Source organism: Scyliorhinus canicula, chromosome 15 (genome assembly GCF_902713615.1).
Source record: "Scyliorhinus canicula chromosome 15, sScyCan1.1, whole genome shotgun sequence".
Taxonomy (NCBI): Eukaryota; Metazoa; Chordata; class Chondrichthyes; order Carcharhiniformes; family Scyliorhinidae; genus Scyliorhinus; species Scyliorhinus canicula.
In genome coordinates this window covers 124,388,047-124,401,207 of record NC_052160.1, presented here as the reverse complement: position 1 = coordinate 124,401,207, position 13,161 = coordinate 124,388,047, and the positions used below count along the sequence as shown (strand labels likewise).

Sequence of the window (13,161 nt, the reverse complement as noted above, 5' to 3'; positions counted from 1 at the left end):
TTCCGAACATTGGTGGCTGTGTGGTGTTTGCACATTCTTCCCACGTTTGCGTGTGCTTCCTCCGGGTGCTCCAGTTTCCTCCCACAGTCCAAAGGTTAGGAGGACTGGCAATGTTAAATAGCCCCTAGGTGGGCTTACGGGACTAGGGCGAGGAACAGGGCCTGGTAGGGTGCTCTTTCAGAGGGCTGGCACAAACTCGATGGGCCGAGTAGCCTCCCTGTGCACTGTAGGGATTCTATTCTATGAGTCTGGATTACTTTGTCAAAGATATCAATGGACTGTTCAGGTGGGCAGAAAAGTGGTAAATGGAATGCAACACAATAATAATAATCTTTATTATTGTCACAAGTAGGTTTACATTAACATTGCAATGAAGTTAATGTGAAAAGCCCCTAGTCGCCACACTCCAGCGCCTGTTCAGGTACACTGGGGGAGAATTCAGAATGTCCAAATTACCTAACAGCATGGTTTTCAGCACTTGTGGGAGGAAACCCACGCGGACACGGGGAGAACGTGCAGACTCCGCACGGACTGTGGCCCAAACCGGAATCGAACCAAGGACCCTGCCGCTGTGAAGCAACAGTGCTAGCTACTAATTGCGAGGTGATGCATTTGGGGAGATCAAACAAGACAAAGGATTACACAATAAATGGATTGATACTGAAAGATGTAGAGGAAGCGAGGACCTTAGAGTGAATACTCATAAAGCCATGAATCTAGGACAGATTGATAAGATGTTTAACAAAGCAAATGGAATCCTTTCATTTATTAGTCAAGGCTAAGAATACCATAGCGGGGAGGTTATGGTGCAAAAATATCTAATATCAGTTGTGCCACAAGTTCTGGTCACCTTATTACAGAAAGAATTTAAATGCTTTAGAGAGGGTAAAGAGGAAATTTATGAGGGTGTTGCCAGGACTGAACAATTGCAGCTATAAAGATAGTTTAGATAGGCTGTGATTATTTTCCTGGGAATAGAGGCAGCTGAAGGAAGATAAGTTGAAGGAAGATAAGATAAGTTGGGTTACGGGTATAGGGTGGATACGTGGGTTTGAGTAGGGTGATCATGGCTCGGCACAACATCGAGGGCCGAAGGGCCTGTTCTGTGCTGTACTGTTCTATGTTCTATGTATTTGTATTTAACATCAAAAGCAATTTCATTACCATGAGTCTTGAATTCTTCTTCAAAGCATTTCCTGTTCAAGTGAAGCTCAGGACCTTCGGTGTAGCTATAGAGCTCTATCAAAACATAATGAGAGTGCGTTAGGGCGCATTGTTACATAGAGTTGTTCAATGGTAAAGCTCAACAGGAGGAAGTATGTGTGTAACAACAGCACTTGGGGAGAATGTTGGATTGTCTATTTTCCATAGCCATGAGCCCACTGCACTATGGTTGACAGCAGACCCTCGCTGGAGTCCATCATATCACCTGTATTTCCTCCCTCATCCATTCACCTACCATCCATTTACAACTTCAGCCTCTAAATTCCTAAGACCATTCTCCATCATTTCTGCCACTTTCAACTCAATCCCAAATACATCTCAGCCACTGCTATCCCTCTCGTCCTAACACTGAATGTATTTTTCCTGTACTACTTGTTTGCAGCTTTCCAAAAGGCCAATTTGCTACGACACCCTCCTTTACATCCATCACCAACTCTTCTACCTGTGCAATTGGAGAGCAACACCTGTCTTTAACAGAATCACAGAACTTAGGGTCCAGAAGGAGGCCATTTGGCTCATTGTGTCTGCACCGGCTCTCCAAACGAGCATCATGGCTTAGTGCCATTCTCCAACATTTCCTCATACCCCTTCACATTGTTTCTATTCAAGTAATCATCGAATGCCCCGATTGAACCTGCCTCCAAAACACATCCAGGCAGTGCATTCCAGATCAAACCACTCGCTGTGTGCAAAAGCTTTTTCTCACATCACGTTTACTTCTCTTGCAAATCGCTTTTAAGTCTGTACCCTCTCATTCTTGAACCTTTTACGAGCAGTTTCTCCCCATTTATTCTGTCCAGCTCCCTCATGATTTTGAACATCTCCATGTTCGCTTTCGTCTCTCCAAGAAGAACAGTCCCAACATCTCCAATCTATCCTCATAACTGAAGTTTTTCCTCCCTGGAACCATTCTTGTAAACCACTTCTGCACTCTCTCCAATGCATTCACATCCTTCCTATATAGTGTGGCGCCCAGAACTGCACAGAATGTGTTTTGTATATGTTCAGCATAACCTCCTTGCTCTTGTAATCTATGCACCTATTAATAAAGTGCAGAATACCAAATGCCTTATCCATCTGCCCTGCCACCTACAATGATTATGCACATATACACTCAGGTCCCTCTGCTCCTGCACCACCTTAAGAATTTTACCCTTTATTTTATATTGTCTCTCCATGTTATTCCAATCTAAATGCAACATCTCACTCTTCTCCACATTGAACTTCATCTGCCACCAATCTGCCCACTCCACCAACTTGTCTATGTCCTTTTAAAATTCTACACTGTCCTCTTCTCGGTTTACAATTCTTCCAAGGTTGGGTCATCCGCAATGTTTGAAACTGTCACCTGCACACCAAGAGGAGCTGGTTTAGCACAATGGGCTAAACAGCTGGCTTGTAACGCACAGCAGGGCCAGCAGTGCGGGTTTAATTCCCGTACCGGCCTCCCCGAACAGGCGCCGGAATGTGGCGACTAGGGGCTCTTCACAGTAACTTCATTTGACAATAAATGATTTTCATTTTCATTTCATTCCATTCCAATTCATTTTCATTTCATTTTCAAGAGCTCGATCATCATTATTATATATCAGGAAAAGCAAGGGTCCCAATACTGATTCCCGGGGGAACATCACTACAAACCTTCCTCCAGCCTGAAAAATATTCATTGACCATTGTTCTCTGCTTCCTATTATTTAGCCAATTTTGTATGCACTGCCCCTTTTATTCCATGAGCTGTAACTTTTCTCACAAGTCTGTCGTGTCGCACTGTGTTAAATGCCTTCTGAAAGTCCATGTACATCACATCGATAGCATTACCCTCATCAAACATTTCTGTTTCCTCCTCAAAAACTAAAGCAAGTTACTTGAGCATGATTTCCCCTTTAGAAATCCATCCTGGGCTCTTCCTAATCAACCAACATTTTTTCATGTTACTTTGAATTCTACCCCGAATAATTGATTCCAGAAGCTTAGTGCCATTCTCCAACATTTCCTCATACCCCTTCACTGGTTCTATTCAAGTAATCATCGAATGCCCCGATTGAACCTGCCTCCAAAACACATCCAGGCAGTGCATTCCAGATCAAACCACTGCTCCACTGCTGATGTTAAATTGACCTCCTCACATACCATTCCAAACTTTCCTACCTGGTGACACAGCGACTTACTTTATAATCTGTAGTTGCTACTCATGGTGCAGATTCCGCTACACTGGAGCAAGGTTGGTTATCACTTTGCTGAGCACTTGCATTATGTCCACAAGTCTGACTTCTAGGTCACTGGCCTGTTTTAACTCTCCATCCCATTCCCACTCTGACCTTACTGTTGCAATGAAGCTCAATGCAAGTTCAAAGAGCAGCATCCTATTTTTCTACTAGACTATGCAGTTCTTTGGTCTTAATACTGACTTACTTCAGAACTTGTAGTTGTTATTTCAATGAAAAGGTTATGCACATGGAAAATGAAAGAAATCTGAACTTCCTGGCTGACAATAAAATGAAGCTGCAGCAACAAAGACTGTTGGCAGTGAACATTTGCCAGCTCCAAGGCCATATTGACAGGAGGGTGGAAACCCCCAGTTCGAATTGTGACAATTGGAGTACTGGTGGCATGAGGGGACTGGGGCAGGTATTCAGCTGGGTGGCTCATTCAATAGCCTGCATCTTCATCCATCACTACTCCAGTCACTGACATCCCACATTGTTTTGTCAGCCTGAAACATGTTCGGTAGTTTTAGAGATCTTTCACTTCCTGGCCTTACCTGAAAGTTCTGCTGCCCATTTATCACTATCAGAATATTCAAACTCCAGATCAGGTGATTCAGAGAAACCCTGTGGGGAAAAAATACTTTTAAAAATCTGATTAAATGTACTGAAAATAAAATTAGATATTGTACAATCTTATAATGAATCAGAATTAAAGTTATTAGATTGCCATGCATCATTCTTCAAAAAGTCAATACAATATGCATGTATGACAAAAAGAATAAGAAAGTCAGTCAGGTTTGTCAGGAAAATAGGGAGATTGTGATAGATACTTTGGATGGGAGCAATGAAGTGGGTGTGTGCCTTATTTTTTAATCCCCCTTTGCTTCAGCCTCATTCCCCACTCATGTGCAGTGTCCTCCTGTCCTACAACAGTCTATGGTGTTGCCACTTGCTCAATATGGTCCCTTGCCAATCCTTGATCTAATCATTTAATAATCACAATAGCTGCAGCAGAGGAGGCAGCCATTTGTCCCATCATTTCTGCACTTGCTCTCCACAAGAGCAATTCACTTGATGCCTCTGCCACATGTAACCCGTAAACTGCAAACTTCTCCTCTTCACATAATGATCAAATTGTCTCTTGAAAGCCATGATTGAAACTTCCTTGATCACACTCTCTGGCAGTGCATTCCAGATTCGAACCACTCGCTGTGTAAAAGTTTCACCCTCAAAAGAAGCCGTTTCTTCTTTTGTTAATCACTTTAAATTGGTGCTCACTGATTCTTGACCCTTCCACCAATAAGAACAATTTCTCCCTAATTCTTCTGTCCAGTTCCCTGTGATTTTGAATACCTGAATCAAAACTCCTCTCGATCTCCCATTCCCCAAGGAAAACAGTGCCAACTTCCCCAATCAGCTGGACACAACACTAGTTAAGGCTGAAACAACATGTTTACCCAATCCCTATTGATTGAACGGTGCTTTATATCATAAAAGCACAACAAACATTATCCTCCTCAGTTCCAACATTTTTAATTTTACACAATCCGCAAATTTTGAAATCGGGCAAAGACGGGAAGTGAAAGATCTCTAAAACTACACAACATGTTTCAGACTGACAAAACAATGTGGGACGTCAGTGATTAGAGTACTGATGGATGAAAATGCAGGATATTGAATGAGCCACCCAGCTCAATACCTGCCCCAGTCCCCTCCCTGCCACCATTGCCTCAGTATTTTGTCACAATCAGGACTGGAGGTTTCCACACTCCTGTCAATATGGTCTTGGATTCAGCAACTGTTCACTGCCAACAGTCTTTGTTGCTGCAGCTTCCATTTATTGTCAGCCAGGAAGTTCTGTGTTTATGAAGTGATTAAAATTATTCCTTGCACACCTAAGTCAAGTCTTTGAAAAATAGCAGGGGTCCTAACACCAACCCCTGGGACCTCCAGTATAAATCTTTCACCACCATTCTGTTTCCTATTACTCAGCCAATTTAATATCCAGCTTGTTACTGTTTCTCTTAATCAATGAGCTCTAACCTTGCTTCCGAGTCTGTTGTGTGGCAGCTCATCAAATCCCCTTTATACACACTACACCGGCTGCATTACCCTCATCCACTTTCCCCATTACCTCACTAAAAAGTGTTGGACTTTTTGGAATAATGCAATCTCAGATCCAACCTTTCTTATATGATGGATGAACATTTTAAATTAATTTTTTTCACTTATGGGTAAAATTCTCTGGTCTCCCCGCGACGTGTTTCCCGGTGGCAGGAGGCAGCCCGTCATTGGCTGGCGGCAGGATCCTCTAAGCCCACCGTTGTCATTGGGATTTCCCACTTAATCCACCCCATGCTGCCTGGGGTGTGCAGTGGGCATGACAAAGGGTGGCACGGTTGCACAGTGGTTAGCACTGTTGTTCCACAGTGCCAGGATCCCAAGTTTAATGCCCGCTTGGGTCACTGTCTGCGCGGAGCCTGCACGTTCTCCTCGTGTCTGAGTGGGTTTCCTCCCACAATTCCCGGAAGACGTGCTTGTTAGATGAATTGGACATTCTGAAATCTCCCTCAGTGTACCCGAACAGGCGACGAGGGGATTTTCACAGTAACTTCATTGCAGTGTTAATGTAAGCCTACTTGTGACACTAATAAAGATTATTATTTAAGCACCTAACGTTGTGTGGTTCAAGCTCATTGACGGTGGAGTGATGTTCAGGGCAAATTGTTAAAAAGGGAGAGGAGGGGCAGCACAGTGGCACAGTGGTTAGCCCGACTCTGGGTCACTGTCCGTGTGGAGTTTGCACATTCTCCCTGTGTTTGCGTGGGTTTCGCCCCCACAACTCAAAGATGTGCAGGGTAGGTGGATTGGCCACGCTAAATTGCCCCTTAATTGGAAAAATGAATTGGGTACTCTAAATTTATTTTTTAAAAAGGGAGAGGAATGAGTGGCATTAGGAATGAGTAGCATGAAGATGAACAAGAATAGAACAGGATAAAAAGGGATTTGGGAAGAGTGCAATTACAAGGTAGGATGGGAAAGGAATTATTGAGTCACTTTATTTCTCAGTGGGGACACACCTTGCTACCAACCATGGTACATCTGAAACAAAGGATAGAGATGGAAGAGAAAAAGAAAAAAAAAGATGCTCCTTCCCACCTACCCACCAACTCACACAGAGCGTTGTGCACCCTGCTACCCACACATCCAGGGGGTCACAAACCCATCCTCCCTCCCACCCACTGACACATCCAGGGGTTTGCCTGCCCTCCATGCCACGACCCATTCACGGAGTCGCACATCCTCCCTCTCACCTAACCATCCAGGGCATCAAGCACTCTCCTTGCCACCCACCCATTCAGGGAGTAGGGGTGACCCACCTTCCCTGCCACCCACCCATACAGGGGGTTATGTTCCCTCCCTACCACCCATCCAAGGAGCCGTGCACCCTCCCTGCCACCCATCCAGGGGGTCATGCCCCTTCCCTGCCACCCATCGAGGGAGTCATGCCCCCTCCCTGCCACCCATCCAGGCGGTCATGTTCCCTCCCTGCCACCCACCCAGGGGGTCAGGAGTCATGTTCCCTCCCTGCCACCCATCCAGGGGATCATGCCCCCTCCCTGCCACCCACCCAGGGGGTCATGCCCCCTCCCTGCCACCCATCCAGGGGGTCATGCCCCCTCCCTACCACCCATTCAGGGGTCATGTCCCCTCCCTGCCACCCATCCGGGGGGTCATGCGACCTCCCTGCCACCCTCCGGGGGGGGGGGGGGGGGGGGGGGGGGGGGGGGGGGGGTCATGGCCCCTCCCTGCCACCCATCCAGGGGGTCATGGCCCCTCCCTGCCACCCATCTGTAGGGTCATGCCCCCTCCCTGGCACCCATTCAGGGGGGTCATGTCCCTTCCCTGCCACCCATCCAGGGGGTCATGCCTCCTCCCTGCCACCCATCCAGGGGGTCATGCCCCCTCCCTGCCACCTATCCAGGGGGTCATGCCCCCTCCCTGCCACCCATCCAGGGGGTCATGTGCTCTCCCTGCCACCCATCCAGAAGGGTCATGGCACCTCCCTGGCACCCATCCAGGGGGTCATGCCCCCTCCCTGGCACCCATCCAGGGGGTCATGGCCCCTCCCTGGCACCCATCCAGGGGTCATGTCCCCTCCCTGCCACCCATCCGGGGGGTCATGCCCCCTCCCTGCCACCCATCCAGGGGGTAATGTCCCCTCCCTGCCACCCATCCAGGTGGTCATGCCCCCCTCCCTGCCACCCATCCAGGGGATCATGCCCACCTCCCTGCCACCCATCCAGGGGTCATGTCCCCTCCCTGCCACCCATCCGGGGGTCATGCCCCCTCCCTGCCACCCATCCAGGGGGTCATGTCCCCTCCCTGCCACCCATCCAGGTGGTCATGCCCCCCTCCCTGCCACCCATCCAGGGGATCATGCCCACCTCCCTGCCACCCATCCAGGGGATCATGCCCACCTCCCTGCCACCCATCCAGGGGTCAAGTCCCCTCCCTTGCACCCATCCAAGGAGTCAAGTCCCCTCCCTGCCACCCATCCGGCAGGTCATGCCCCCTCCCTGCCACCCATCCATGGGGTCATGTCCCCTCCCTGGCACCCATCCAGAGGGTCATGTCCCCTCCCTGCCACCCATCCAGAGGGTCATGTCCCCTCCCTGGCACCCATCCAGAGGGTCATGCCCCCTCCCTGGCACCCATCCAGAGCGTCATGCCCCCTCCCTGCCACCCATCCAGAGGGTCATGCCCCCTCCCTGCCACCATCCAGAGGGTCATGCCCCCTCCCTGTCACCCATCCAGAGGGTCATGCCCCCTCCCTGCCATCCATCCAGAGGGTCATGCCCCCTCCCTGCCACCATCCAGAGGGTCATGCCCACTCCCTGTCACCCATCCAGAGGGTCATGCCCCCTCCCTGTCACCCATCCAGAGTGTCATGTCCCCTCCCTGCCACCCATCCAGAGGGTCATGTCCCCTCCCTGTCACCCATCCAGAGGGTCATGCCCCCTCCCTGTCACCCATCCAGAGGGTCATGCCCCCTCCCTGTCACCCATCCAGAGTGTCATGTCCCCTCCCTGCCACCCATCCAGAGGGTCATGCCCCCTCCCTGTCACCCATCCAGAGTGTCATGTCCCCTCCCTGCCACCCATCCAGAGGGTCATGTCCCCTCCCTGTCACCCATCCAGAGGGTCATGCCCCCTCCCTGTCACCCATCCAGAGTGTCATGTCCCCTCTCTGCCACCCATCCAGAGGGTCATGTCCCCTCCCTGTCACCCATCCGGAGGGTCGTGCCCCCTCCCTGTCACCCATCCAGAGGGTCATGTCCCCTCCCTGTCACCCATCCGGAGGGTCGTGCCCCCCTCCCTCACGCCTAAGGGGGCGGGCGCACCGCTCTTTCCACACCCGCCCTCTCACCTCCGAGTCTTTCCGCTGGTTTCTGAAAAACTCGCGGCCTTTGGGTAAGGCCCTGGGTTTGCCGTAACTGTTGTTGACGGAAATGCCGGTGGCTGTCCCGACCCCAGGCCCCGTTCCGCTTCCAGTTCCCATTGCCGCTCCCTGTCCGGGACCCAGTCCGCTCTCGGTCCCACCGCCCGACTCCATCGCCGCCGCTCCCCAACTCGGTCCAATTATTTTGTTCTCACGGGACTTCAGCTAAGACGGCAAGAGCTTCCCTTCCCAACATGGCGGAACGACAGCCCTGGTTGCCCTTCCCAACATGGCGGAACGACAGTCCCCGTTACCCTTCCAAACATGGCAGAACGACAGCCCCCGTTGCCCTTCCCAACATGGCGGAATGACCATCCCAGTTACCCTTCCAAACATGGCCGAACAACAGCCCTGGTTACCCTTCCAAATATGGCCGAGAACAGCCCTGGTTACCCTTCGCAACTGCGCTGCTAATGTTGTCTTTGCAGCTTTCCCGTAAATGGGGATCGACACCACAGTATCACGGATATTCTGTTATTTAATATAACATAAAAATATAAAGGATTCTAACCAGAAAACATTTTTTTGTTATTCTTTTATGGGACATCACTGGCTGTGTTAGCATTTATTGGCCAATCCTAATTGCTCTTGAGGGGGCATTTACATTACTGTGGATCTGGAGGTACGTGTAGGCTCGGCAAGGAAGGTCAATTTCCTTCCCTTAAGGGGATCAGTGAACCTGGTGGGTCTTAACAATAATGGTTACATAGTCATCATTGGACTAGTAATTCCAGATTTTTATTGAATTCAAATGTTATCATCTGTCATGGTGGGATTCAAATATGCTCCTCCAAAGCAATGTCTATGGATTACTAGTCTAGCAACAATGCCAATAGGTCCCCACAATCTGGGCTGATATCCCCTACAGCTCTGGGGTAGGTTTACTAATTCTGGCTGGACACATTCCAGGAGATCTGAAGATGTCATATTGTATTCCAGGCATTGCCTCTCTCGCTCCACTGATGCTGAGTTTGTCCAGCCCTCTATTTTGTTTCAGATCTCCAGCATGTGCAGCATTTTAATTTTATTTTGGGAGAGGCCAGCAGAAGGGACACCATAGAAAGCCGGCGGCATGGCGTGAGTAGGTTGTAAGAGAGTGTGAGAGAGCAAAACACATCAAGGCTTCTGTCGAACCAACTGGAACAGCCATTGCAACAACCCAAAAAAATGGAAAATGTCAATTTAGAGTGGAGGTCATCAAGGAGTTCTCGGGGATATTAGGAACTGGATCATTGGGGGGGGAATGCATTTTTGAGGGGGAGTAGTTTCAGGGTAGGGGACTGTAAGCTTGACAATTCTTCCAGATATCATTCTGGTAATGTCTGGAGTGGTAGGCTCTGTTAATCTGGAAACACTTTGTTGATTCGGAGTTTGTTGTACAGGAGGTTGATTGTCTTCTAATCAGTTCATGTGTATAGTAGAAGGTTCACCTCGAGGGATGAGAAGGAGTCTCCTCCTGATCATACCATTGAGTGTATGAATGAGGTATGACCTCAGTCGGTCATCATCTCTCCTGCCCATTATGCATTCTCTTTTTCGGTCCTTGGTCCATATCTTACCCCACTGTAACTGTGGCAGGTTTCTAGTGTGGTATCTTCTATTGCAGGCAGAAACCTGCCTCTGTCTATATGAGTGTTCTTGGTCCTAAATGTTTCAGTAGCCCTTGACTATCAGCCCTGGGGTTAGTTTCTTTGAATCATAGAATTTACAGTGCAGAGGAGGCCATTCGGCCCATCAAGTCTGAATCTTAAGCTCACACCTCCACCCTATTGCTGTAACCCAGTAACTCCACCTGACCTTTTGTACACTAAGGGGCAATTTAGCATGGCCAGTCCAACTAACCTGCAGACCTTTGAACTGTGGGAGGAAACCAGAGCACTTGGAGGAAACCCACGCAGACACGGGGAGAAAGTGTAAACTCCACACAGACAATCCACAAGACTGGAATTGAACCTGTGTCCCTGGAGCTGTGAGGCAGCAATGTTAACCACTCTGCGGCCATGCCGCCCACATTGGTTGCATTGAGAGTTGGGTTTGCAGTTTTCTTTTTTTTTTAAATAATTTTTATTGGAAGTTTTTGAAAAATATATATCAACAAAACAATAATAACAATAACAATAATAATAATAAACACCCTCCGGCACCCGTAACAACGCATATAACAACCCCCCCCCCAACCCCAATGAACAGCAAAATAAATTAACAATAAGCAAATTAATTTAAACACTATCCCCCTAAACCTCCCCACCCACCCCTTTCCCCCGCTCCCCCCAGGGTTGCTGCTGCTGCTGACCTAGTACCTTATCGTTGAGCCAGAAAGTCGAGGAAAGGCTGCCACCTCCTAAAGAACCCTTGTACCGACCCCCTCAGGGCGAATTTGACCCTCTCCAACTTAATGAATCCCGCCATGTCATTAATCCAGGTCTCCACACGGAGGTCTCGCATCTTTCCACTGCAGAGAGATCCTCCGTCGGGCTACTAGGGACGCAAAGGCCAAGACATCGGTCTCTTTCGCCTCCTGCACTCCCGGCTCCACCCCAACCCCAAATATCGCGAGTCCCCAGCCTGGCTTGACCCTGGATCCCACCACCCTCGACACCGTCCTCGCCACCCCCTTCCAGAACTCCTCCAGTGCCGGGCATGCCCAGAACATATGGGCATGATTCGCTGGACTCCCCGAACACCTGACGCACCTGTCTTCGCCCCCAAAGAACCTACTCATCCTAGATCTGGACATGTGGGCCCGGTGCAGCACCTTGAACTGGGTGAGACTAAGCCTCGCACATGAAGAGGAGGAGTTCACCCTCTCCAGGGCGTCCGCCCATGTCCCCTCCTCAATCTGCTCCCCCAGCTCCACCTCCCACTTAGCCTTCAGCTTCTCTACCAACACCTCCCCCACCTCCTGCATTACCTGGTAGATGTCAGACACCTTCCTATCCCCGACCACACCCCCGAAAGCACCCTATCCCTTGCCCCCAGCAGGGGCAGCAAAGGGAACCCCTCCACCTGTCGCCTAGCAAACGCTTTGATCTGAAGGTACCTGAACATATTCCCGGGGGGGAGCTCAAACTTCTCCTCCAGTTCACCAAGGCTCGCGAACCTCCCGTCAATAAACAGGTCTCCCAGCTTCCTAATGCCCGCCCTGTGCCACCCCAGGAACTCACCATCCATGTTCCCTGGGACAAACCGGTGGTTCCCCCGCAGCGGGGCCTCCACCGAGCCCCCCACTTCCCCTCTGTGTCACCTCCACTGCCCCAAAATTTTGAGGGTGGCTGCCACCACCAGGCTCGTAGTGTACCTCGTTGGAGGGAGCGGCAGCGGCGCCGTTACCAGTGCCTTCAGGCTTGTGCCTCCACAGGACGCCATCTCCATCCATTTCCACGCTGCCCCCTCCCCATCCATGACCCACTTACGTATCATCGAGACGTTAGCCGCCCAATAGTACCCAGAGAGGTTGGGCAGCGCCAGCCCCCCTCTATCCCCGCCCCGCCATAAAAAGAACCTCCTTACCCTCGGAGTCCCGTGCGCCCAAACAAATCCCAGAATGCTGCTGTTCACCCTCCTAAAAAAGGCCCTCGGAACGAAAACGGGGAGGCACTGAAACAAAAACAGAAACCTCGGGAGCACCATCATTTTAATGGACTGTACTCTACCCGCCAACGACAACGGCAGCCTGTCCGACGTTTTAAACTCCTCCTCCATCTGCTCCACCAACCTAGTAAAATTGAGCTTGTGCAGAGTCCCCCAGCTCCTAGCCACCTGAACACCCAGGTACCTAAAACTCCTCACTGCCCTCTTTAGCGGGAGCCTACCAATCCCCTCCTCCTGATCTCCCGGGTGTACGACAAACAGCTCACTCTTGCCCAGGTTCAATTTATATCCCGAGAAACTCCCGAACTAGCAAGAATCTCCATCACCTCCGGCATTCCCCCCACCGGGTCTGCTACATACAACAGCAAGCCGTCCGCATGCAGCGACACTCGGTGCTCCTCCCCACCTCACACCAAACCCCTCCACCTCCTCAACTCCCTGAGAACCATGGCAAGAGGCTCAATTTCCAGCGCAAAAAGCAAGGGGGACAGGGGGCACCCCTGCCTCGTTCCACGGTGGAGCCTGAAGTACTCGGACCTCCTCCCATTTGTCGCTACAGTCGCCATCGGGGCCTCGTACAGCAGCCACACCCATTTAATAAACCCCACCCCAAACCCGAACCTCTCCAACACCTCCC

General features: G+C 50.3%; 1 protein-coding gene across 2 annotated transcripts in view; it reads right to left on the bottom strand.

The window, feature by feature from the left end:
- strip1 (striatin interacting protein 1) overlaps positions 1 to 9,112 on the bottom strand; it is a 100,759-nt gene extending 91,647 nt beyond the window's left edge. For both annotated transcript variants that reach the window (XM_038819731.1, XM_038819732.1), the window contains exons 1-3: positions 8,862 to 9,112; positions 3,986 to 4,055; positions 1,165 to 1,239 (exon numbers count right to left, since the gene is read on the bottom strand). In XM_038819731.1, coding sequence (XP_038675659.1) covers positions 1,165 to 1,239; positions 3,986 to 4,055; positions 8,862 to 9,047 — 331 coding nt within the window. In that variant the 5' untranslated portion in view covers positions 9,048 to 9,112. The remainder of the gene's footprint in view (positions 1 to 1,164; positions 1,240 to 3,985; positions 4,056 to 8,861) is intronic.
- Between the last annotated feature and the right edge of the window lie 4,049 nt (positions 9,113 to 13,161).